This window comes from Rhincodon typus, chromosome 24, assembly GCF_021869965.1.
Source record: "Rhincodon typus isolate 14 chromosome 24, sRhiTyp1.1, whole genome shotgun sequence".
In the NCBI taxonomy this organism is placed as follows: domain Eukaryota; kingdom Metazoa; phylum Chordata; class Chondrichthyes; order Orectolobiformes; family Rhincodontidae; genus Rhincodon; species Rhincodon typus.
Genome location: NC_063355.1, coordinates 23,522,440 through 23,550,079, shown reverse-complemented (window position 1 = coordinate 23,550,079; position 27,640 = coordinate 23,522,440). Strand labels below are relative to the sequence as shown.

Sequence of the window (27,640 nt, the reverse complement as noted above, 5' to 3'; positions counted from 1 at the left end):
AGGGGGGGAGTTAGGGAGGGGATAGGTCAGTCCAGGGAGGACGGACAGGTCAAGGGGGCGGGATGAGGTTAGTAGGTAGGAGATGGGGGTGCGGCTTGAGGTGGGAGGAGGGGATAGGTGGGAGGAAGAACAGGTTAGGCAGGCGGGGACAAGCTGAACTGGTTTTGGGATGCGGTAGGGGGAGGGGAGATTTTGAAGTTTGTGAAATCCACATTGATACCATTGGGCTGCAGGGTTCCCAAGCGGAATATGAGTTGCTGTTCCTGCGACCTTCGGGTGGCATCGTTGTGGCACTGCAGGAGGCCCAGGATGGACATGTCGTCTGAGGTGAAATGGTTCACGACTGGGAGGTGCAGTTATTTATTGCGAACCGAATTCGGAAGTGTTCATCCACTTCACCAACACCTTCCACCCCAACCTTAAGTTTACCTGGACCATCTCTAATACCTCTCTCACCTTCCTGGACCTCTCTGTCTCCGTCTCGGGCAACCACCTAGAAACCGATATTCATTTCAAGCCCACCGACTCCCACAGCTACCTAGAACACTCCTCCTCCCACCCACCTTCCTGCAAAAATGCCATCCCCTATTCCCAATTCCTTCGCCTCTGCCGCATCTGCTCCCAGGATGAGGCATTTCACTCCCGTACATCTCAGTTGTCCTCGTTTTTCAAGGACCGTAACTTACCCCTCTCAGTGGTCGAGAACGCCCTCAACCGTGTCTCCCACATCTCCCGCAACTCATCCCTCACACCCCGTCCACGCAATAAGAACCAAAAAAGAATCCCCCTCGTCCTCACGTACCACCCCAACAACCTCCGGATCCAACGCATCATCCTCTGACACTTCCGCCATCTGCAATCCGACCCCACCACCAAAGACATCTTTCGCTCCCCACCCTTATCTGCTTTCCGGAGGGACCACTCTCTCCGTGACTCCCTTGTCCGCTCCACAATCCCCTCCAGCCCCACCACACCCGGCACATTTCCCTGCAACCGCAGGAAGTGCTACACCTGCCCCCATACCTCCTTCCTCACCCCCATCCCAGGCCCCAAGAAGACTTTCCACATCAAGCAGATGTTCACCTGCACATCTGCCAATGTGGTATACTGTATCCGCTGTACCCGGTGTGGCTTCCTCTACATCGGGGAAACCAAGCCGAGGCTTGGGGACCGCTTTGCAGAACACCTACGTTCGGTTCGCAATAAACAACTGCACCTCCCAGTCGCGAACCATTTCAACTCCCCCTCCCATTCCTCAGATGACATGTCCATCCTGGCCTCCTGCAGTGCCACAACGATGCCACCCAAAGGTTGCAGGAACAGCAACTCATATTCCGCTTGGGAACCCTGCAGCCCAATGGTATCAATGTGGATTTCACAAGCTTCAAAATCTCCCCTCCCCCTACCGCATCTCAAAACCAGTTCAGCTTGTCCCCACCTCCCTAACCTGTTCTTCCTCCCACCTATCCCCTCCTCCCACCTCAAGCCGCACCCCCATCTCCTACCTACTAACCTCATCCCGCCCCCTTGACCTGTCCGTCCTCCCTGGACTGACCTATCCCTTCCCTAGCTCCCCACCTACACTCACCTTTACTGGCTCCATCCCCGCCTCTTCCACCTGTTTGTTTCCTCTCCACCTATCCTCTCCTCTATCCACCTTCTATCCGCCTCCCACTCTCTCCCTATTTATTTCAGAACTCCCTTCCCCTCCCCCTTTTCTGATGAAGGGTCTAGGCCCGAAACGTCAGCCTTTCTGCTCCTATGATGCTGCTTGGCCTGCTGTGTTCATCCAGCTCTACACCTTGTTGTCTAGCAGGTGATGAATGCATGTGTGAATGCAATCAGAGATGTAAGGATTGGTGAAGCATGGGAATGAGATGGATGTGGCAGTTCTAGTAACATTATTAATTGTCTTACTGTATTGCAGTCAGAACCTAGTAACAATGCTGTGGAAACTTGCCCAGCTACTTCTCTCCACCACATGACTAATTTTCCATTCTTAAGATTAGGTTAGGATAATATTCAATGGTGTTTGGAAGAATGAAGGGGATCACATGGAAACCTACAAAATTCTAACAGGACTAGACAGGTTAGATGCAGGAATTATGTTCTCAATGTTCAGGAAGTCCAGAACCAAGGGTCATAAAGATAAAGGCTAAATCTTTTAGGACTGAGAGAAGGAGAAATTTCTTCACCCATATGGTGGAGAGCTTGTGGAATTCACTACCATAGAAAATGACTAATGACAAAATATTGTGTGCTGTCAAGGAGGTTATATAACTTATGTGACTAAAGGGATCAAGGGATGGAGGAGGGGGGCTTAGGGTATTGAGCTCGATGACCAGCCATCATCATACTGAAAAGTAGAACAGGCTTAAGAAGTTGAATGGGCTATTCCTGTTCCTATCTTCTATGTGCCATGGAAACACAGAAACAGTCATTCATCTGCCTCTGTTTCCAGGAGTCACTGGTCATCTTAAGAAAAAAGGACCTCCTTCTTATTCTCATTTGCTCTATGAACAGTTATGCACCGACTGCCTTTAAAAAGTGCACTTATCCTTTAAGGACTACAGGCTCCCATGAAGAAGGAGCAGGCCCACATCCCTAAAATCATCAATTTGTCCATGGTAATATGGATGGGACCAGCAGTTCCCCTATTGCTTATTTTCTGTCATGATGCTTCACGTTTAATATCCTTGCTGGATAATAGCCAAGATGGCATTGAGAGGTTAGGACAAATGGCAGTAGGTGAGAGATATATGTTGTCATTGAGTTGGCATGGGGGCTAAAAGGAGATATGGAGGTAATTATAGGGACATAGGTCAGCACAAAGGGAATTAGGAACCATGGGATTGGGTGCAAGACATAGGTTTCCATGGGTAAGGCATATGGTGAGAGAGTAAGAGCAGGTGGGATGTTTTCTTTCTTATTCTTCATTTTTAAACTTGGCATATACTGCCAGAGTTCCCAGGCAGACTTTCTGCTTGCCTGTCTTGGAAATGGGCAGCCTCTTAGTCTCTTCCTAGATTGTCTGATCTGACTCCCAATCCAGCCAGCACCCTCAAACCAAAAATTGGAAATACAAGTGATGACTCTTAAAAAGTTGGGCTCACAGAGCTAGGATTTCTCCCAACTTTGTGACCCAATCTGGGAAAGAAAATCAGGGCCCAAATCTCAAAGGGAACAAAAATTTATACTGCATGAAAAGAGAATGCTGATTGGTTGGTTGAAAGTGAACTCTTATGGAGATGTTGCCATGGAGTGTGGACAAGAGAACAATTGTTTAAATTCAAACTAGGCAAGTCGATTCTGATTGGTCCGTGCATTATCATGGGGAATGCACCAAAGCTTTTGTTCAGTTGAAAAAGGTGCAATGCACGGGCCTATTCTGTTTGCAAAGGACACAGGCCCTGCATATGAATACGTGCTTCTTAGCACGGTCAATGGATGCTGAAAATGCATGTAGACCTACAGTCCATAGCTTCAACCATTAATAATCAACACCAACGGCAAAACAACAAGGAGACGGAGGACTTTGACATCACTCCATGTGACCCTTCTTCGCAAAGAGACAGAATGGTGCCAATAGATACCCACAGAGAGAGGGTGAATCTCATACATGCCCCCTAGAAATTTGCTCTCAGGACACTGGAGGTGAAAGGGATGGGCACCTTTTATCTCTGCCTGCATCCCTCAAACCTGTGGGACATCAAGCCGAGAAGGGTGAAGTTGCATCTGACCAGGGCACACTCAGCAGGTCTAGGCTCTCGAGCCTCAATTCCACACCAGCCCTTCCCAGTTGTCCATCCAAAACTCCAAAATGGAATGGGCAAAGGCTCCCTCTACCCCAGCTATGGATTCCAGGAGTGCACCAAGACATAGGGGAGGGAAAGAATAAAGAAAACCTTATGATAGCACATAATTGAGATGAGAACAGCCATGTTCATATCAAATGATTCAGCAGGCTTGAGGGGCTGAATTGCCTACTCCTGCTCTTAGTTTTTATGAGGCAAACTCTCTCTGTAACGTATACAAGGAACCCTTAGACCTGTCCGAGCATGGGAACTTCATTTTGAGGAGACATCATATGGCTTTCAATGTCCCCAGTGGAAGAAGGCATTGCATTATATTTGTACTTGGCTTCAGTCAGATGTCTGTGTAATGGAGTTAAAGCCTCTCAGTGGCTATTCTTAAAAGAATGCAACCCTTGGAATGACTGAACAACCTGAGAATTATCAAGGATATAAGAATTATGGAAGCTTCAAGAATTCCTTATGCAGACTTTTAAAATGTGGCATATTTACTAAATGGAAACAATTCCTATGAATGAAGTTAGTCGCATTATGATATGGTTCTCTCACTGTGACCTATCTACAGTCTATAGCATCTAGAATGCTCCAGAGATGACACAGTTCTGTCATGGTGCCTTGAGGCATCTTCATTCAGCAGCTGCACTATGCTTTGCTCATCTGGAGGAATTCAAAAGACTGAACCTCTGTATCCTGAGGGGACATATTGCTGGAAACTGCATCGAGATTGTTCGACATCTGCTAGAGGTTGTGTTGCTGCTGGGTTTCCAGATACATGTGGCTGCTTTTAGTTCATGGCAACAGAGACAATACAGCCTGGATCCATTGGTGATGTTTCCAATGATTCTACCTGGGCAGGATCAGTAATGTGATTTAGGGGAGGTGATGGCCTAGTGGTATTATCGCTGGACTGTTAATGAGGTTGTAGAGGTAGACTTGCTCACTGAGCGAGTGTGTTTGATTGCAGACGTTTCGTCACCCAGCTATGTAACATTGTAATCAAACACACCGGCTTGGCGAGCAAGTCTACAACCTCATCCACAACCTGAGCTACAAATCTTCTCAAAAACTTTAATCACCTACGGGTACAACACCATCAAACTAGCCTGCAACTGGGAGACAAATGCCATCCATCTGAGCGTGACCCGCAATCAACTATACTTCCTACATGAATGCCTCAGAAAAAGAAACCAGAAGTGATGCCAACCAACCCAGCAAACCAAAGCATATAAGTAACAAGTGGGTCAGAACACCAAAGCTTCACCGGAGGCGCACTGACTATGTTACCTAGCAAGGTGACGATATGTCTGCAATCAAACACACTGGCTTGGTGAACAAATCTACAACCTCATCCACAACCCGAGCTACAAATCTTCTCAAAAACATTTTGGACTGTTAATCCATGTGTTAGAATTGAAGATGTGTTATGAACAATGACACCCGCCTGCACCCCACACCTCTCACATGATCAGGAAGTTTAACAGTGCATTGAAGAACATGTTGTGAAACTTGGTAACAGTTCAATGTGTGCGAAAAGCAGCTCCAGTAATAAAAACAGTTATCACCAGAGAAGATGTACCATGGAAGCCAATAAGGCTAAAGGCTAATAAGTAACCTGGGCCCAGTGCATTTCATCCTAGGATTTTAAAGGAAGTAGCTGCAGAGATAGTGGATGCCTTGGAATCTTCCTGGAATTCTTAGATTGTGGAAAAGCCCCAAAAGATTATAAAACTGCAAATGTAACACCTTATCCAAACACGGTGGGAGACAAAAATAAACTGTAGGCCATTTAGCTAAACATCTGTCATTGAGAAAATTTTAGAGTCCATTATAAAGGATGTAATAGCAGATTATTTAGAAACACATAATACAATCAAGCAGAGTCAGAATGGTTTCATGAAGGAGGAATCATGCCTGGCACATTTATTACAGTTTTATTACAGATAAAGGGGAACCACTAGATGAGATGTAATATATTGGATTTCCAAAAGTATCGGATAAGGCACCACTATTAAAGCTACTTATAAGATAAGGGCCCAGGTGTTGGGGGTACTTCCCAACCATCTTGGAATGACAACAATGACTGATGACTGACCAGACCCTTGACTGATATCAGTACAGCTTCTTAACTTACCACTAATCCCTTGTTTGGTTGCACTCGGTCTGTAGGATTGATCATGGCCCACCCCCTGCACTATAGAGATTGGATAGTACCCTTGAGTGACAATGACAGGAGCTCCTGACTGAGGACAGTCCCTCTTCAACCACAAAGACCAACTCCCCTCAGATTTTGAGACATGGCTACTTGGTTGAAGCACATCCAATGTTTTTGTTTCATAAGCTGCCACCACATGGTACAGGTGTGACATCAATGCAGTAGGGTGCCTGGATATGGCAACGTTCACCTCCTTCATTGATCATCGCTGACAAACAAAGGCAAGTTGCCTGGCTTTTTGTCTGTGCTAAAAGGCAAGGTAAAACAGAAGTACTGTTCTGAATGAGATAGCAAGGTGCAAAAAAGGCAAGGCAAGGCAGAGATGCTGTGAACGTCTAAGTAGGTACAACGTGTGTGAGCGTTAAGAATGCAAGCTAAGAGTCAGAGATGCAAACTGTTCTAATGCACGAGATGGCTGCCTGTCCCTGTGTGCAGAATGGCCTGACAGCAGCATTGGAATGTAAGGTATTGTTGAGCTGCAAAGTGTAGTATTGAAGTGCTCCACTGAATTATAAGTGAGTCGAATGAGCCATGATGATGTAAGCCTGGTTCTGCTACTCATGAAGCATATCCTGAGATGTTGGGGATCGCTGGCTAAGATGGAGGTTCAGAAAATAAGCCAGTGAGCTACTGCGACCAGGTGACTCTAGTTTGCTCCTCAATCACTTCCAACACACTCTTCCTTTTCCATACCATCTTTCCATGCAAATACAGGAAATGCAACCATGTCACATTATAATTCCTTTGGCCTTGCAATGTCAACTGTTTAACCATTTAATTCTCTTTTGCCTTCCACTCTATTTTCCCTTATGCTCCTTTTCCAACCCTCTTCATTTTAATTTGCATAAAACCTACTACATTATTAACTTTTCCCCAGTTCTGATAAAAGGACATTGACTTAGAACATGAATTAATTTCTCTCTTCATAAATGCTATCAGACCTGCTAAGTATTTCTAGCATTTCCTGTTTTTATGTAAGCCCAATGGGTACGAGGATGCAAATATTGGATACTGGATGACAAGTTAACACCTGCTATAATGACATTCCATTTGGTCATTATAAAAGATAAAAAGTACATTACAAAGAATTCTTCTAGGTGACCAAGTTAACCAACCAACATACGAAGACAAGCTCAGGTTACTTAATTTATTTTCTTTCAGAAGAGTCATGTTGCAGGAAAATGAATGATGTAGGTTTGAGTGATAGTAAACAAGTTAGTTAAAGTTGAATAATAGGGCTGGAGGCCACTAAGCAGAGAATTTATAGAAATGAAGTAAGGACAAGAACTCAATGAAACCTTTTACCCATGTCTGACAAGATAGTGAATTTTCACAAATGACTCTAAGAAAAGTAACTACTTTGGGATAAATTAAGTTAAAAGAGAACTGGAATTAAATTCAATAAAAAGGGAAGCTGGGAATTACAGAAATATAAATAACACTGCTTGACTTTTTTTAAAAAAGGAGAGATAGAAAGGAGAACAGTGTTCCTTGAATTATGGTTCAATAGATGTTCATGGTTAATGAGGCATGAGGTAAAAGGCTCAATCCAAGAAGAAGTATACGTAGAATCTGGACAGAATAAACGTGATTTGTAGAACTGGGTTTTCTCAATACAGACTGTTCATTTTCTACTGAATTTCAGCCTGTTATAAAGCCAAACTGCTGTCACTCAATTCAGAAAATAAGCATTTATCTTAGATTATTACAATAAGTACTGGAAAACGTAACTTACCCAGACGAAGCATTCCCTGACCATTGGGAGTGTCATCAAACCATTCACCCTCATAAGTAGAGCAATCTGCATAATACATTCTACCCCAGCCATTTCTCTTGTCAGCATACCAATGGCCCTCATAAATGTCATCATCTGAGTAAAAGTTGGTTCCTAACCCCTGCAGAAAAGGGATCAGTGATATATCATAACAATAATGATAAAACAAAGGTAAAATCAAAATCACAGCTGAAAGAAATGAATAAGAAAGATATCCTTAATTTATATCAGGCTTTCACAGCCTCAGAATGTTCCAAAGGACTTTACAGCCAATGAACTATGTCTGAACTATAGCTACCATTGTAATATAAAGGAATGACAGGCAATTTGCACATACCAAGCTCCACAAACAGCAAAGTAGTAAAGATCAGATCAACAATTTTTAGGATGATTATGAGATAAATATTGGCTAGGACAATGCAAACAATTCTCATGCTTTTGTTCAAAACTGTGTCAAGGGATTTTTTTTCATACACCTGAGAGGTCAGAGGACATTCTGGAAGCACTGCTGGAAATTCACATCTCAGGATTTGCTGAGATATAAAATACTGCACTTTTATGGTGGTCATGGGTAACAATTCTGTATATATTTACTGCAAAGTAATCACCCTATTTATCGAACAGGCTTGCGTTTCAGGGAAGTAGTTTCTCTGCACACTGCATGTACATATGTTCATTCACAACCAGGCATGAGTAGAAGGGTCTGTAGATTTGGGAAAGCTAGGAGAATACATCAGCTGCCAAGTGACATCAGACTCCACCAAACCAATTCATTTCAGAGAACCTTTTACCTCCAGGAAGCGGAAAAGTCTGAAAATTTATTTGTACCAAGACCTGTTAATTAATTCCAATTTGACATCCAAATTTCCAGCCCATTGCTTTACAGAAATTGCAACTTAAACTTCAAGGCTGTTTCATGAATCAAAGATAGAAAAGGTAAAGGCAATCGTCACAGCAATTGATCTTGCCATCCTATTCTAAGTCTGGGAATCTGCCTGGATACTGCTTGCCTCCAAATTGCCAGAAGGCAAAAAGCACCACTTTTCAGTGAAACTTGTTCGCTATTTTCAAATGGGCTCCAAGCAAGTTAAAGTCATTTAAGCCACATTTTAACTAGAGTAATTTTAGTTTTGAAACCAAGAGATCAGCATCCATAAACTGGTTTACAGTTTTTGTATTACTAAGTTCAAAGCTCTAGCATTGTCTATATTTTAGTTACCTTCTTATCAATTCAAAAGTAATAAATAATATGGTTAGATGGGAGCTTTGCCAGTACACCAACATACTATTTGGGGTGTGCGTGCAGGGGATCGTTGTTGAGCATTTCCCAAAGTTGTCAAATAGTAATGTATTAGAAAATAGCCTAATTACAGTAACGTGCTCCCACGAGGAGCTCGAACAGTTCATCCACTTCACCAACACCTTCCACCCCAACCTTAAGTTCACCTGGACCATCTCTAACACCTCTCTCACCTTCCTGGACCTCTCTGTCTCCATCTCGGGCAACCACCTAGAAACCGATATCCATTTCAAGCCCACCGACTCCCACAGCTACCTAGAATACACCTCCTCCCACCCACCTTCCTGCAAAAATGCCACCCCCTATTCCCAATTCCTTCGCCTCCACCACATCTGCTCCCAGGATGAGGCATTCCATTCCCGTACAAGTCAGATGTCCTCGTTTTTCAAGGACCGCAACATCCCCCCCTCTGTGGTCGAGAACGCCCTCGACTGTATCTCCCGCATTTCCCGCAACTCATCCCTCACACCCCGTTCCCGCAATAACAACCAAAAAGGAATCCCCCTCGTCCTCACGTACCACCCCACCAACCTCCGGATCCAACGCATCATCCGCCGACACTGCAATCTGACCCCACCACCAAAGACATTTTTCCCTCCCCACCCCTATCTGCTTTCGGGAGGGACCACTCTCTCTGTGACTCCCTTGTCCGTTCCACACTCCCCTCCAGCCCCACCACACCTGGCACTTTTCCCTGCAACTGCAGAGAGTGCTACACCTGCCCCCACACCTCCTCCCTCACCCCCATCCCAGGCCCCAAGAAGACTTTCCACATCAAGCAGACATTCACCTGCACATCTGCTAATGTGGTATACTGCATCCGCTGTACCCGTTGTGGCCTCCTCTACATCGGGGAAACCAAGCGGAGGCTTGGGGACCGCTTTGCGGAACACCTACGCTCGGTTCGCAATAAACAACTGCACCTCCCAGTCACGAACCATTTCAACTCCCCCTCCCATTTCTCAGACAACATGTTCATCCTGGGCCTCCTGCAGTGCCACAACAATGCCACCCAAAGGTTGCAGGAAATGCAACTCATATTCCGCTTGGGAACCCTGCAGCCCAATGGTATCAATGTGGATTTCACAAACTTCAAAATCTCCCCTCCCCCTACCGCATCCCAAAACCAGCCCAGCTCGTCCCCGCCTCCCTAACCTGTTCTTCCTCCCACCTATCCCCTCCTCCCACCTCAAGCCGCACCCCCATTTCCTACCTACTAACCTCATCCCACCCCCTTGACCTGTCCATCCTCCCTGGACTGACCTATCTCCTCCCTACCTCCCCACCTACACTCACCTTTACTGGCTCCATCCCCGCCTCTTTGACCTGTCTGTTTCCTCTCCACTTATCTTCTCCTCTATCCATCTTCTATCCTCCTCCCCCTCTCTCCCTATTTATTTCAGAACCCCCTTCCCCTCCCCCATTTCTGATGAAGGGTGTAGGCCCGAAACGTCAGCCTTACTGCCCCTATGATGCTGCTTGGCCTGCTGTGTTCATCGAGCTCTGCACCTTGTTGTCTCTAAATACAGTAACTGCCATCAGGGCTTACCGCAAGATAGCTAACCACATTCACACGATTTAGCACACTTCATCATCCTGTTCTCTTGACATTCCATTGTATTCCAGAAGTGAAAGACAAAGCAAATGGATCAATTAATTACTAATTTACAGATGTCAGGATTCAAAAGGACAACCAACAGACTACAAGTTCTTCCAGATCTCTGTCAATTTCACCAACTATTCTGCAGGACTAAGAGCCCACCTCCATGATATGGAGTATCTCAAAAATTCATATATGAGCCAGAGGCTCCACTTCTGGATCTGAAAAATGTCTTATCCACGTCAAATTTACACCAGAAAGGCAAAGTCTGTTAAGGAAGTTGAATAGATCAAGGAAGCCATTTCACTATACGACAGTGCAGTAGCTGCGTTTTGGATGTTGACGTCATTGAAAAAGACATTCTTCTTTCACATTTTTGAGCAATGTCATGTATGAATTCTGACTTGTACGACAGGATAAAATGTTGCTGACTGATTGGCTAAAACCAATGGTTTCCTATTGCCATGGAGAAAACAACGGGAAATTATTAGATCCCAAATGCTGGTGTGATGTCAGGCACGTGAACCATACACTCTAGTGACTGACTGACTAAATCAAAGCATGATCCTTCAGTTGTTTGTAATATTAAGAGCAAAGGCCTTACTCAGCTTGCGCTTACAAAACCAAAAAAAAGTCTACTGTCTGATATGATTCTGCAATTAGGCAGCACCTGATGAATAATTCTGAGTGCACAAATAGCCAAAAATAACAACCAATTAAAGATAAACAGTCAAGCTTGTAATATGAGATAGTAGGAACTGCAGATGCTGGAGAATCCGAGACAACAAGGTGCAGGGCGGGATGAACACAGCAGGCCAAGCAGCATCTGCTCCTATGATGCTGCTTGGCCTGCTGTGTTCATCCAGCCCTGCAAGCTTGTAATATGGCTTATTTAACTTGCTTGAAGCAATATACATTTGTATGCATAGGACCCGTTTGCTGTAAACAAAAGGATTATTTTCAACCTTGCGCTTTTGAATTACTTGAGAGCTGGGGAACCTATATCACTCTGGAGACAGTAAGGACTGCAGATGCTGGAAACAAGAGTCAATAAATGGGGAGCTGGAAAAGCACAGCAGGTCAGACAGAATTCAAGGAATAGAGAAGTCAATGTTTCAGACAGAAACCCTTTGTCAGGACTGGGGAGGGGAGCCCAGAAATAAATAGATGGACGGGGTGGGGCTGGGGGCAGGGTAGGTGGGATGGATGCAGGTAGTGGGTTATTGTGGTTGGTCAGTGGGAAGGGTGGAGCAGATATGTGAGTCGGAAGATGGACAGGTTGGGTGTGGAGAGATTTTGAAGCTGGTGAAGTCAATATTCAGGCCATTGGGCTGTCAGTTCCCAAGGCGAAATATCAGGTACACCTCCCTCTATTTATATCTGGGTTTCCCTCCCCCTCCCCAGTCCTGATGAAGGGTTTCAACTCGAAACATTGACTTCCCTGCTCCTCGGATGCTGTCTGACCTGCTGTGCTTTTCCAGTTCCACATTTATTGAACCTACAGCACACTGTTGCTTTCTCCATGGCAATGCCTCAGCTATCAGAGTCTACTTGCCAACCAAACAACATCCTTTTCTTCTGTCGCTTAAATTGTTGCCATCGTTTGTAAATTTGACATTTTTATATTTGTCTTGTTGAGTGTAAGACAAAAAGCTTCAATAATATCTCACTATTCAGTATCATTCAAGTTCCATATCTACAAAGTCTCAGATTAAACAAACCAGGAACATTGTGTGGGCACCTGTTCATTGATTCATTTGAGACCAATTTGGCATACACACATTTAAAAATTTACCAAAATAAAATCAGGAAACTTCAATTGGTTTTGAGGGTAGGCCTTCAGCACACACCACCTAACCCCAAAACCAAATCTTGTCCATACAAGATACAAGGATTTCCACAATTATAAAGTAGCATACAATATAAAAACTTCATTGAGTAACTATTGTAAAATCTTACAATATTTACAGCCTAACTAAATTTGACACTGCAAGGAAGTAACTCATTATGAAGGAAAGATTTGACAAAACAACAAGTGAAAGATGCACTAGATTTGTTTAAAGGTAGTCAGTTATCCTGGATAGATAAAAAATTTAAAATGAATATGCTCTGAAGAATAATGATACAATATACCCTAAAGTGGTAAACAGTATTACTTCAATGATATTCTTTCAGAAAAGGTAACAATTACCAACATCATGTCAATTCTGTACTCACGTGTCTTTTGTCATTTTTCCATGCTCCCGAATAGACCTTTTTATATTCCCCACTGATTGGATCTGGTACACTGTAAGTCCCGAAACCATTTCTCTTTCCATATTCCCAGTCACCATTGTATATGGCTCCATTAGATTTCCATTTCTGTGTTCCCTTTCCTGTTTAGAGTAAACTATCAATGATGATGCAATAGGAAATGTTTTAGTATTTTAGAACTGATGTTTTCTTTGCTGTTATGCTTAAACTGGACATTTTCAGTACTCTTGTTACTGTAAGATAGATACTGGTTAGTGCAATTTTTGACTTCTAATGAGGAATTATCATTATACAACCCAAATGTTTAAGATAAGGGTTAATTCAATCCCTTCACAATTAATTCATGTAATAAAGGGTTTAAATTTCTGAATTCAAAGCTATAACACCAAATTTATACTTTATCATCAGTGGGACAAAAGGGATCAACTTTGCTGATGGTACGAATTTAGATAGAAATGTGAGTTATGGCTAGGTGCGAACAAACTTGAGAGACTTGGACACAACGGAAGAGGAGACAAGAACATGGAGTTCTGAGGAAGGGCCACTTGACACGAAATATTAACTCTTGATTTCTCTCCAGATGCTGCCAGACCTGCTGAGCTTTTCCAGCAATTTTTGGGTTTTTTTCTGACAAGAACATGGGAGCTAGAATATCACGTGGAAAAGTGTGAACTATCCATTTTGATAGGAAGAAAAAGAAATGCAGAATATTTCTTAGATTTTCTGAGATTGATAAGTGTTGACGTCCAAAGAAACCTGGGTATTCTTGTCATTAAATCACTGAAATCTAACATGCAGGTGCAGCAAGCAATTGAGAAAGCAATGGTATATTAGCCTTTATTGCAAGCGGATTTGGATCAAGATGAAAGACATCTTGCCACAATTGTATACAGCATTTGTGAGACTGCACCTTTGCACAGTTTTGTTCTCCTTACCCTAAGGAAGGATAAAGTTGCCATTTGGGCAGTGCAACGAAATTCACCAGACTGATCTCTGGGATGTCAGAATTGTTCTACGAGGAGAAATTGAAAAGACTAGGTCTGTATTTTCTAAAGTTCAGAAGAATGAGAGGTTTATCTCAATAGAAGCATACACAATTCTGAAAGGGTTTGACAACGTAGATTCAAAAAGGATGTTTCCCCTTGCTGTAGGGTCTAGAACAAGAGGGAAAAATGTCTCAGAGTAAGAGATAGGCCATTTCAGATGAGATGAGGAGGAATTTCTTCAGAATTCAGAAACAGGGGTATTCTCTACCTCAGAAGGCAGTCATTGAGTGTTTTCAAGACAGAGATCAATAGATTTTTAAATATCACACCTTTCAAGGGGTGTGGAGATAGTGCAGGAAAATGATATTGAGGTAGAAGATCAGCCACAATGTAGTTGAATACAGGCTTGAAAACTTAAATAGCTTACTCTTGTTCCTTTTTCCAATGTTATGTAAAAAGCAATGTTTTCAATACAAAGTGAAATATATGTATTGATCATTGTGTAAAAGCTGCTTGTTTGAGAGACCTTTTACACACATTGTTGATGCAGTTTCCCATTTTGAAAATTGATAAACGTAAAAAAGATCTCATGGCATCCAAAACATACATGTTTCTAGACAGTGCATTTTTTTTGTTGCTCTGGAGTGACATTGAAAGATGTACTGTAACAAAATGTCAAAATCAGAACCAAAGCCACTTGTTAAGGAATAGAATTGGGTCTCCTGTAACTCAAAGCTTAAGCCAATATAGTACAAAAAATTCTAAATAATCCAAATTGAATGTGACAATGAGGAGAAGATCAAGGACATTGTTTCATGGTGATCATCTTTAGCACATACTTGTAAGAGATTCTACAGACCACTGAAACTTCAAATCTGCCTTAGTTCCACCTTAGGAACACCGATGACCCACAGATTTTTCACTGTCTCAGCTATAAAATTAAAATGGTGTCAGTAAATATTCGAGAAGTAAAACTGAAATGACACAAAATGATTAAGGCAACTGGAAATTAGAACAACGAAGAAAAGCATTAGGGCAGCCTAATTGGAATTCTTTACTAACCAGCAAGTCTACTGATACATTGTTTGTGGACTATTTTATATTGCTTGTGTATTGTTCCAAGTCTGGAGCACAGTTTTGAAGTTCAGATTTAATGCAGTGTAGAGCTGGAGAAACACAGCAGGTCAGGCAGCATTAGAGGAGTAAGAGAGTCGACGTTTCGAGCATAGACTCAGTCCTGATGAAGGGTGTAGGCCCGAAACGTGAACTCCCCTACTCCTCTAATGCTGCCTGACCTGCTGTGTTCCTCCAGCTCCGCACTGTATCGACTCTGACTCCAGCATCTGCACTTCTTGCTATCTCTTGAAGTTCGGATGCTAATCTGCCTTTGCCTGTGCCAAATAGATGAACTGAATTAATCATAGCTACATTCAAACTACTAAATCAAAGGGATAATTGCAATTGTTTCTACATTTCAGGCTCACATTAATAATTGGTTATGTTTTCTTAGAAGTTATTTCAACCTGTATCAAATATGATGACGCACTGTATGCAAAATTCATAAAGTAAAAAAGACCATGAATCAAATGAAAAGCTTTTGATGTATACCCTGTCCAAATGTATGAGGAACTAAAGGAGCATACCCAGCAACACCTAATATTTTGCTGAAATTGACTTTTACAGAAAGTTCAGTTGAGAACAATAATGCTATATTCTAAAATATTATGTGGAGATCGCAATTTCAACAATTCTTTGTATTGGCATATAGAATTATAAATTAAATGTGAATATCTGTCACAAAAACAGAACTTGCCAGAGAAATTCAACAGATCTGGCAGCATCCAAGGACAGAAAACAAAATTAACATTTTGAGTCCAAGTAACCTTTCCTCAAAATAGTAGCTAGGAAAAGCTAGCTGATGAGAGCGGGTGTGGGAAAAATGGGTGACTGGATAGGTGGAAACAGAGAGGGAGAGAGAAAGAGAGCAAGCACAGAGAGTGAGAGATGGGGACAATAAGAAGTTGACAATGGGTTAACTGTGCTGAAAGCAGCCCTTGTGCTTGGGCTCTAAAATTATTGAACTCAACATTGAGTCCTGAAGACTGCAGGGTCCCCAAGTGGAAAACAAGATACTGTTCCAGTTTGCGCTTAACCTCGCTGGAGCACTGCAGCATGCCCAAGACAGAAATATTGGCCAGGGAACAGTGGTGTTGAAGTGGAAGCTCAGGGTCATTTTTATAGACAAAATGTAGGTGCACTGCAAAGCAGACACCCAATCTGCATTTTCTCTCCCCAGTATAGAGGATATCACATTGTCGGCAGCGAACACAGTCAACTAGATTCAGTGAGCAGTGAATATGGTCAACTAGATTGAAAGAAGTGTAGGTAAATAGCTGCTTCACCTGGAAGGTGGAGCCTTGGATATTGGGAAGGGAGGACATAACGGGCAGGGACTGCACCTTCTGCCATTGCACAGGAAGGTGCTGTGGGGAGGTTTTGGGAGTGAGGAAGAATGGACCAGAATGTCCTATGGGAATGGTCCGTGCAGAATGCTGACAAGGTAGGGAGGGGAATACATGTCTGGTGGTGGCGGAAATGGCAGCTTATGATCCTTTAGATGCAGATCCTAATCAGGTGGAATGTGAGGACTAGGGGGATCTTATTGTTGTTATGGGAGGGAAGGGAAGGGGTAAGGGCAGAAGTGTGGGAAATGGCCAGACATGGTTAATGCCCTGTCAACCATGCTGGCAGGGAATCCCATTAAGGAAAAGGTTGGACATTTATGAGGTCCTCCTGCAGAAGGTGATATCATCAAAATAGATGTGATGGAGGTGGAGAAACTGGGAGAATTGATTGGAGCCCTTACAGGAAGCACGGTGTGAGGATGTGTAGTCCAGGTTGTGGGAGTTGGTGGGTATGTACTGCAATATCTGTCACATTTGCAAATATCAATTGCAAAGAATGTCTTCATCTTTAAAATTATGGAACAACAAATTGTACTTTGATTTCAATATCGCTTTGTCCTACTGGATCAACACTATTAAACAAGCCAATGATTAACATTGTCAATATCTGCCTTTCCTGAGACCATTACCACTCTCTTCTCAAAAAGTACCCTCGGCGCGACCTTCCTCTCCAAGGACAGTCCCATCTCCAACTACTTCATTACCATCGAAGTCAGTGTACAAGTTGTCACTTGCAGCTCTATGCTCATCTTCTTAAAACACTTTTCTCAAATCCCTCATGTCAACTTCCATATTCAGAGTACTGATACTTCTTCCATGATTGTTCTGCATAACACAATTTGTCCTCTCTTCAACACTCAATAAGATGTTCAGTGCTTTTTTTTCCAGATTGTGGTTGATATACATTACCCTTCCTAAGTTGGCTGATAAGTGGTGATGGATTATCTTTAAGAATCACTGCAAATGTCATGATCCAGTGGTACTAGGATTTTGAACCAGCAAAAATATAGGCATGGCAAAATATGTCCATGTCAAGATTGTATTTAACGTGGATGAGAAATTGGAAATAATGAACTCTGCATTATACTTCTGCTCTTGGCCTTCTCAACAGGAGATTTTACAAGGTTGGGACGTGCTGATGAAGTAAGTTTGGCAATAGGAGTCAACAGGATATACTAACATCACAGTGCACTGTTGGATGAGGATAATGAAGCCATATTTTGTAATCCTTCTCAAATTATTCTTTAATGTCATTCAGCTCAACGGGAATGATCCAGTCTTGTGTAATGAAATACAGGCAGTGCATTACCTGAAGTGACTTTTCTTCTCAACCTTGGTACTTTTGTCTATCATTCAGCCCCTCATTAACCACAAATCTGCAACAATTTAATCTTAAACCCCTCACTAATTTTATCCATTAGCAATGAGTACAGGATAAGCTTTCACAAGGCACTAGCTATAGCCATCTCAATCACTCCACCAATTCTCTGACCACCTCAAAGCTACTGATAGGTTATCAGGAATAAATTTTGGATGGGTGTCACATTTGGGATGTTTGATCACTTTACCGAGAAATATCTGCACATGGTTTATATTATGTGGTATGTGGTATATGCAATAAGGGCTCATATCAGCCATGATCTCACTGGTGAAACAGGCTTCAGGTGCTAAATAGCCTGATCTTGTTCTGACGTAAAATCAAGCTCAAGAGTCGGTGGGGGTATGGAGTGAGTTGTGTGTTCAACTGATGCCAGAGATCTTTGAAATATTGCCTTCCAGATTAGAAAATGAGAATCCATCCAGATCCATTTGGTAGATTATCATCTTCATTGCCTGGGTTATAATTTGGCAGATAAATCACCCATCCTTTACAGACAGAAATGATTTTTATTTAATTGATTGAAGACAAAAACATATGCACTGTGTCAAGGTGACCCTATTCATTTCAAAAGCAGTCATGTCTCCACAATGCAACTATATTCACCATAATTGGAAGCAAGATGTGCCTTAGTGGTTTTTGCCACAGGATAATGTTATGTGTTTCATGTAGTTGCATGATACACTGCTGCTGGGTAGCTTATTGTGAAGAAGCGGCTGAGTGCAAAAGTCTCACCTCCTGCCAGTATATAGGCTCTGCATCACAAAGACCATCACGGCAACACACAGTAACTAGGCACTTTACCCCCTGGATGGAACCTCTGCGGGGCTCAGTGGAACTCTGGCCCCAATGGTGCATTGTACAGGTTGACCAGCATGTGGTCATGCCCTGGTACCCATCAACCAGATCCCACCTATGGGTCAAAATAGTACACACAGCCTTAATTTTTGGACAGTCAAATGTTAATGTATGTTTAATCAAATTGTTAGGTTTGTTCATGTGTTTGTTTAAGATTAAGAAGTAAGAAATGGTAGCTATTCATCGTCTGAGCACATATATAAAGAGAGCATCTTATAGGTAATGTTGAATGTGGACTGAGAGGGACAAGCCTGAGAAAATCAATAAACTCTTCACAAAAGAAAAGAAATATGTGACTAAATTTCCTGTCTCCAACTAGTTTGGAGTAGATTAGCATAAGAACATTGGAGTGGAGTCCTACAGATTCCTGGTGCTTGCTTTCTGGCAACTCCTGCACAAGAGCTCCATCCACAGAGGCTCCCAACCTTCCTCTGAATTCAATCTACATGGTTGAGAGGAAGATGCAGGTGCTGCCCAAATCTATGTCTCTAAATCAGGCCATGCAGCCAAAAAGCAAATGGAAAGAATACATCAACTTTACATAAAAGCCCTCTGCATCAATTACAACAAGTGGGAAACTTTACCTGACAATTGATGCAAATTATGACACCAACTGCGGACAGGAATTTGCTATCTTGATGACATGTGGTTTCAGAAGCCCTGTAAATAAGTTGTCAGCAGAGATCATTCCAGAGATCAATGGCACAAGACATTTTCTTGTTTGGCAGACTTTGCCTTTCCAGAATTGGCATTAATCATCAAAAGAATTGCAACAGATGTTCCCATCTGATCTTGCCAAAGTTATAAGGATGAATTTCTTTCATATATTTTTGATGAAAGGATACCAATCACCCAGACCAATTGTCAGTTCTGCAAATGAACTCTCCAGTTAGAAGACTTGAGAGCAGGGGAACACACTTGTAGATCAGATGACGAGGTCCTATGCCAATCTGCTTTGAGAGAGCTAATCGTGTTCTGGGCAAGCCTTTGTTCAAGTTAGTCCTTAAAATATTGTTCAATTAACTAATAAGAACAGAATTGAATTTTTTAAAAAACTATTCCCATTAGAGTCATAGATAGAGCCATTGAGTATTACCCCACTGAAAGAGGTTCTTTGAGTCATCATGGTTTATATCATCCTGTAGTCAAAGGCTTTTCTCTTTGCCATTAACCACACCAATTTTTGTGAACAAACCAACTACAGTTATGCCTACAGCATTAATGTACACTACAAACAGAAAAGGATCAGCACCAAAACTGTGGTACAGCACTGGACATTGGCCTCTAGTCACAAAAAGATTCTTCAACCAGCATCCTCTGTCTTTGCCATTAAGCCAATTTTGGATCCATTTTGCCAAGTTGCCCTGGATACCATAGGCTCTTAACTTCTTGACCAGTCTTCCATGCAGCACCTTGTCAAAAGCTTTACTGAAATCCATGATGGCTACATCCAACTGCACTACTCTCACCTGCGTACCTGGTCACCTCCTTGAAAAATTCATTCAAGTTCAGCAAACATGATCTCCCCCTGATAAAGCCATGCTGACTATCTTTGATTAATCTTTATCTGGCCAAGTGAAGATTAGTTCTGAGTCTCTGAATTTTTCCAAAATTTTCCTGCCACTGATGTTAGTCTCACTCACCGAGAGTTCCCTGGTTTATCCCAATCACACTTCTTGAATCGTGGTGCCATTTTCACTATCTTCCAATCTCCTAGCACCTGTCTGGTGGCCATAGAGGATTTGAAAATTAATGTCAGGTCCCCGACAATCACCTCCCTTGCCTCCGACAGCAACTTTGGATACATATCAACAGGACCTGGGATTTATCAAATTTTAAGCCTTCTAAAACCGATAATATCTCCTCCCTCTCAATGTCAATTTGTTCAAGCTTATTACAGTCCCCCTCTTTGATTTCTATCTTCCACTGTTCTTCTCTGTGGCAAATACAATACTCGTTCAAAACCTCACCTACATCTTCCAGCTCCACTTGCTATCTTGATCTCTAATGTGCCCTATTCTTTCCCTGGTTATCCTCCTTAACCTATTATAAAATGCCTTTGGAATTCATTTAATTTTATGCAACAGTATTTTTCATGCCCCCTCTTTGCTCTCCTAATTTCTTTTTTAAGTAACCCTCTGTGGTTTTTATACTTCTCTAGAGCTTCTGCTGTTTTTAGTGCTTGGTGTCTCCATACACTTTCCTTTATCTTATCCAATTCTGTTCATTCCTCAATATCCAGGGTTCCCTAGATTTGGTCCGATTCTTCAACTTCATGGCAAAAGATGGCCCTGCACTCTCAATTCCGTTTTGAGTGACTCCCACTGCTCTGATATAAATCTTCTACAAGTATCTGCTCCCGTGTTCACTTTGCCAGATCCTGTCTTATATTAAACTTGGCCTTTCCCCAATTCAGAACCATTATTTCCAGCCCAACTTTGTCCTTTTACTTGAATCTTACAGACTTATGAAACTGACACCAGAACGGTCATATAGAGTATGAACACGGGTGTGCTACGCTCATTTGTTCTGAAATGACTCCATTAGAAGTACAGGTGTTCTATTGGGTCTCCTGTGTGAGATATTGACTATATCTAGTCATTCATTATTGCCCTCTTACAAAAGCATTTTGTTTTGATTTTTCTTTTGAGGAAGCAGCAAAGCTTAAAAACAATATTTTTTGTACAGGAAAAACCACTGTATTTTTCTTAAGTATGCAATCAATTTGTGTGTCTGTTCAGGACAGGTTCCGTATTTTCCCAATTTTTGTCTGTTAAGCAAATCTAAGTCCATGTTGACCTGTTCCCCCAGCTCCATGAGATTTCTCTCATGTATTAACCTTCTGACACCTTATCAAATGTCTTTGAAAACCAAAGCATCTCACATCTACTAGCTTCTATTTATTTACACCAAAATCTTTTAATAAATTTCTGAAACTTGTTTTTCATGTTTGTAAAACCATGTTGACTTTGTTTGATCATACCAAGGACATTGTTCAGGCTTCCTTAATAATAGATCCCAACAATTTATTGGAGACCTATGTCAGACTATCAGCCCATAATTCCCCATTTTCTCTTTCCCTGTTTTCTTGAATAGTGATGTTACATTTGCTAACTTTTAATCCTCTGGGACCATTCTAGGATCCAGTGAATTTTGGAAAATCATAGGCAGTGCATCCACTATTTCTTCAGCTACCCTTTTTAATGGAATGTATTTTTGTTGAATGTTTTGTATTGCTTCTTTCAATGTTTCCCACTCGTTATTTGTTCCCCTCTCTTTCAGTACATTTACGCTATCAAATTTAGTTAGCTGTCATCTCATACCTACATAATTCATTAAGCTTAATACTTTTGTTTAGGACTGGACTATGTCACTTTCAAACTTAAATTGTATTTCAGTTGTATTATGTTTTTTCCCCCAAGAGGACATTTTAGGATACGATCATTAGATTTACATAATTGTATAACGCTGCATCTAAAATATCTTTATTCCCCAATTGGTTCCATAATGCAATGTTCCAGAAAACCATTATAAATGCATTCTACATCTTGGAGAGTGCTTTGGCTGATTTGTTTAGTCTCATCAATTTGCAAATTAACTCCCCAATATTCTGATATTGCGCTTGTTGTAATCTCTGATTTTTCTTGCTTACTGCTCTTCCCAGCACTACTAAAGACAATAAGACCTTAAGATACAGGAGCAGAATTAGGCCATTTGGCCCATTGAGTCTGCTCCACTGTTCGATCATGTCTGATAGGTTTCTCAAACCCGTTCTCTTGCCTTCTTCCTGTAACCCTTGATCCCCTTACTAATCAAGAACTTATCTATCTCAGTCTTAAGTACACTCAATGACATGGCCTCCACAGCCTTCCGCAGAAGTGGGTTCCACAGACCTTTAATGCAATAGAAAACTTCAAGACATTTTGCAGGAGCAATCTCAAATACAACTTGACAATGATTGACAGAAGTCTATATTCATTCACGGGATGAAGGCACTGCTGGCCAGGCCAGCAATTGTTGCCCATCCCTAATTGCCCAGAGGGCAGTTCAGAATCAACCACATTGCTATGGGTCTGGAGTCACATGAAGGCCCAGACCAGGTAAGGATGGCAGTTTCCTTCCCTAAAGGACATGAGTGAACCAGATGGGTTTTTCCGACAATCGACAATGGATTCACGGTCATCATTAGATTCTTAATTCCAGATATTTTATTGAATTCAAATTCCATCATCTGCCGTGGCGGGATTTGAACCCAGGTCCCCGGGATATTATCCAGGTCTCTGGATTAACAGTCCAGCGATAAAACCACTAGGCCATCACCTCCCCAGTTGTTAGGAGCAAATTACTGCAGATTCTTGAATCTGTACTGAAAACAAAAAATGCTAGAAATCATAGTGGGTCAGGCAGCATCTGTGGAGAGAGAGCAAGTTAACATTTCAAGTCTCAATGACTTTTTGTCAGAGCTCATTGACAGACGTTGGACTACTGACTAAACATTTGGTCAAAGAAGTAAGCTTTAAGGAGTGTCTTAAATGAGAAATATGAGATGCAGAAGTTCAGGAAGGGAATGCTAAAAGGTTATGCCACAGGAAGTGGTAAGCTTGGGCAACACTGATGAAGTAATTTGGAGCGGCATGGTGGCTGTGGTTAGCACTGCTGCCTCACAGTGCCTGGAATCCAGGTTCGATTCCAACCTCGGGCAACTGTCTGTGTGGAGTTTGCACATTCTCCCTGTGTCTGCTTGGGTTTCCACTGGATGCTCCGGTTTCCTCCCACAGTCCAAAAGATGTGTGGACTAGGTGAATTGGCCATGTTAAATTGCCCATAGTGTTCAGGGATGTGTAGAATAGGTGGGTTACAGGGGGATGGGTCTGGGTGGGATGCTCTGAGGGCCGGTGTGGACTTGTTGGGCCAAAGCGCCTATTTCCATACTGTAGGGATTCTATGGATAATTAAAATTGGGGATGTGCAAGAGGCCAGATTTGGAGGAGAATATTGTTCCCAGTTCGTTGAACATGGTTGTGGCTGGAAGACATTACAGATACACAGAAGGGTGGTGCAACACAATGATTTGAATACAAGGAAGCTGAACCAGGAGCCTGGGTCACCAAGCACAGGGGTGATGGGTGTATACGGCTTGATCTAAGTTATGATACAGCCAGCAGAGATTTGGATGATCTGAAGTTTACAGAGAGTAAAATATGAGAGATTTCTTGATTAGTAAGGGGATCAAAGGTTACGGGAAGAAGACAGGAGCATGGGGTTGAGAAATATATCAGCCATCATCGAATGGTGGAGCGCACTCAATGGGCCGAATGGCCTAATTCTGCTCCAGTATCTTACGGTCTTATGGTCTTATTCACCACCCTCTGGCTGAAGAAATTCCTTCTCATCTCAGTTCTAAAGTGTCATCCCTTCACCTCGTTCCTAGTCTTTCCAACTAGTGGAAACATCTTCTCCACATCCACTCTATTCAAGCCTCTCAGTATTCTATAAATTTCAATGATACCCCTCATCCTTCTAAACTCCATTGAGTACAGACCCAGAGTCTTCAACCACTCCTCATTCAACAAGCCCTTCATCCCTGGGATTATTCTTGTAAACCTCCTCTGGACCCCTCAATGACCAGCACATCCTTCCTTAGATATGGGATCCAAAACTGCTCACAATATTCCAAATTTCATCTGAACACAGCCTTATACAGCCTCAGCCACACATATCCATTCTGTATTCTAGTTTTCTTGAAATGAATGCTAACATCACATTTACCTTCCTAACTACCAACTACATGTTAACCTTAACAGAATCCTGAACTGGTACTATCAAGTCCCTTTGTGCTTCAGATTTCTGAAACCTTTCCCAATTTAGAAAATAGTCTACATCTCAATTCTTCCTACCAAAATGCACAACTTCACACTTTCCCGCACTGTATTCTATCTGCCTCTTCTTTGCCCACTCTCCTAGCCTGTCCAAGTCCTCCTGCAGCCTCCCCACTTCCTTAACACTATTTATCCCTCCACCTATTTTTGTGTCATCTGCAAAATTAGCAACAATGCCGTCAGTTCATTTGTCCAGATTATTAATGTATAAAGTGAATAGTTGTGGTCCCAGCATTGCCGCCTGTAGAACTCCACAAGTCACCCAGTGTCACCTTGAAAAATCCACCTTTATCTCCACTCTCTGCCTTCTGTCAGTCAGCCAATCTCTATCCATGCCAACAGTTTTCCCCTGACACCATGGGCTCTTATCTTATTTAGCAGCTTCCTGTGTGCCACCTTGTCAAAGGCCTTCTGGAAATCCAAATAGATTACATTATTGGCTCTCCTTTGTCTAACTTGCTTGTTACCATCTCAAAAAATTCTAACAGACTTTTGTTCAGCATGATGTCCTTCGACAAAGCCATGCTGGCTCAGCCCTACTTTACCATGCACTTTTGAGTACTCCGCAATTTCATCCCTAATAATCATGGACTCTAAAGTCTTACCAACAACTGAGGTCAGACTAACTGACCTATAATTTCCTGTCTTCTGCTTCTCTCCCTTCTTAAACAGGGGTTTACATTCACCATAAGACCACAGGAAATAGGAACTGATATTCAACAGGATTATGGCTGATTGACACTCCTCACATCTACTTTCCTACATATTTTTTCATAACTCTTGATTCCCCTGCTGATAACAAACCTTACCTTAGCCTTAAATATACACAAGGACTCTGCCCCTACAAGTCCCTGTGGCAAGGACTTCCAACGACTCATAGCCCTCTGAGAGAAGAAATTCTTCATCTCAGTCTTTAAAATTGGTGCCCCTTTATTCTGAGACTATGCCCTCTGGTCCTGAATTCTCCTATGAGGGGAAACATCTCAGTATTTACCCTGTCAAGCCCTTTAAGAATCCTATATGGTTCAATTACATCACCTTTCATTCATCAAAACTTCATTGAGTAAAGTCCCAACCTGTCTAGCCTTTGAAGACAATCCCTCCATACCAGGGATCATCCCCGTAAGCCTTCTTTGAATTGTCTCCAATTAAATGATATTTTTCCAGAAGGGAACGAAAACATCTCCTCGTACTCCAGATGTAGTCTCACTAGCACTTTGCGCAGTTCCAGTAAGACTTCCCTATTCTTATACTCCAAACCTCTTGAAATAAGGGCCAACATTCCATTAGCCTTCCTGATTACCTGTTGCGCCTTTGTGCTAACATCCTTTGTGTTGCAGCTTTCTGCAGTTTTTTTTTCCATTTAAATAATGCTGTTCTTTTGTTCTCCCTTCAAAAATGAACTTCACATTTCCCCACATTACACTCCATTTGCCAACTTTTTGCCCACTCAGTCTATCAATATCTCTCTGTAAACAGTTTTAATCCCTCTCACAACTTGTCTTTTTACCTATTTTTATGTCATCTGCAAATTTGGCTACAGTACATTCAGTTCCTTCCTCTAAGTCATTAACGTATATTGGAAACAGTCGTACTCAGCACTGATCCCTGTGGAACCCCATGGTTACAGGCTGCCAACCTGAAAAAGAATGACTTATCCTCACTTGCTATTTCCTGCTCAATGTTCAATGCTAATATTCACGCTAATACACTACCTCCAATGTCTTAACTTAGAGTGGCACGGTGGCTCAGTGCTTAGAACTACTGTTGCAAAGGACCAGGGACCTGAGTTCAATTCCAGCTTCGGGTCTATCTGTGTAGAGTTTACATGTTCTCCCTGTGTCTGTATGGGTCTCCCCTGGGAGCTCCAATTTTTTCCCACAGTCCAAAGATGTGCAGGTTAGGTGGACTGGCCATACTGAAATTGTCCATGGTGTTCAGGGATGTATACTAGGTGGATTAGCCATGGTAAATGTAGAGTTATGGGATATGGTAGGGGGCTGGGTCTGGGTGGGATGTTCATCAGAGGGTTGGTGTGGACTTGATGGGCCAATAGCCTCCTTTCACACTGTAGACATTCTATGATGCTAACTTTCTCTCAGGTACTCTGTCGAACGCCTTTTGGAAGTCCGAGTACAACACATCTACTGGTTCCCCTCCATCCACTCTGGTTGAGACTTCCTCAAAAAACTCTTCCAACTTAGTCAGACACGACGTCCCTTTCAAAAAGTTGTGCTGCTTCTGCTTGATTAGATTATGGTTTTCAAAATGTGCTGCTATTATTTCCTTAATAATTGATTCCAACAATTTTCCAATAATAGATTTTAGGCTAATTGGCCTGTAGTTGCCAGCTTTGTGCTTGCCTCCTTTTTGAACAGGTGTGTCATACTGACAGTTTTCAAATAGACCAGTACTTATCCACAGTCCAAGATTTTTGGAAAATTACAACCAATACATCCACCATCTCTGTAGCTACTTCTTTTAGGATCCTAGCATGCAAGCCATCAGAGCCAAAGGACTCACTGCCTTTAGCCCCATTAGTTTGTCTAATACTATTTCTCCAGTGATGGTAATGGTACTTAATTCTTCCCCATATTCATCAGTATTAATGGAATGTTCAAAGTATTTTTCACCACTAAGATTGACGTAAAACATCTGTTTAACTCCTCTGCCACTTCCTTGTTCCCCATAACTAATCTCCCTAGATTCATTATACATGGGGGTCTATGTTCACCCTGATTGCTCTCTTCCTTTTTATATATTTAAGAAAGCTCTTACTGTCACTTTTTATATTCCTCACTATTTTGTCCTCATGGTCTATTTTCTCTCTATTATCGTTTTAGTCCTCCTTTGCTGGATTCTGAATTTATCCCAGTCTTCAGAGATATCACTGGCTTTTGCCTCCTTATATGCTTTTACTTTCAACTTAATACTCGCTTCAACCTCCTTGGTTAGCTCCTGCTTGCTTAATATCATTCCTTTCAATCTATCTGCCCAGTTCATTTTAACTAACTCTGTCCTCAATTCATTGTAGTTCCCTTTATTTAAGTTAAACCCATTGCTCCAACCCAGGTGAAGGCAATGAAGGTGGCGCAGGCAATGGCTGAGTGGTCTTATTGTTGA

At 42.2% G+C, this 27,640-nt stretch overlaps 1 protein-coding gene across 2 annotated transcripts in view; it reads right to left on the bottom strand.

Annotated features, from left to right (window-relative positions):
• morn3 (MORN repeat containing 3) overlaps window positions 1-27,640 on the bottom strand; it is a 56,229-nt gene that overhangs the window by 25,264 nt on the left and 3,325 nt on the right. For both annotated transcript variants that reach the window (XM_048611342.1, XM_048611341.1), the window contains exons 2-3: window positions 12,916-13,073; window positions 7,760-7,919 (exon numbers count right to left, since the gene is read on the bottom strand). In XM_048611342.1, coding sequence (XP_048467299.1) covers window positions 7,760-7,919; window positions 12,916-13,073 — 318 coding nt within the window. The remainder of the gene's footprint in view (window positions 1-7,759; window positions 7,920-12,915; window positions 13,074-27,640) is intronic.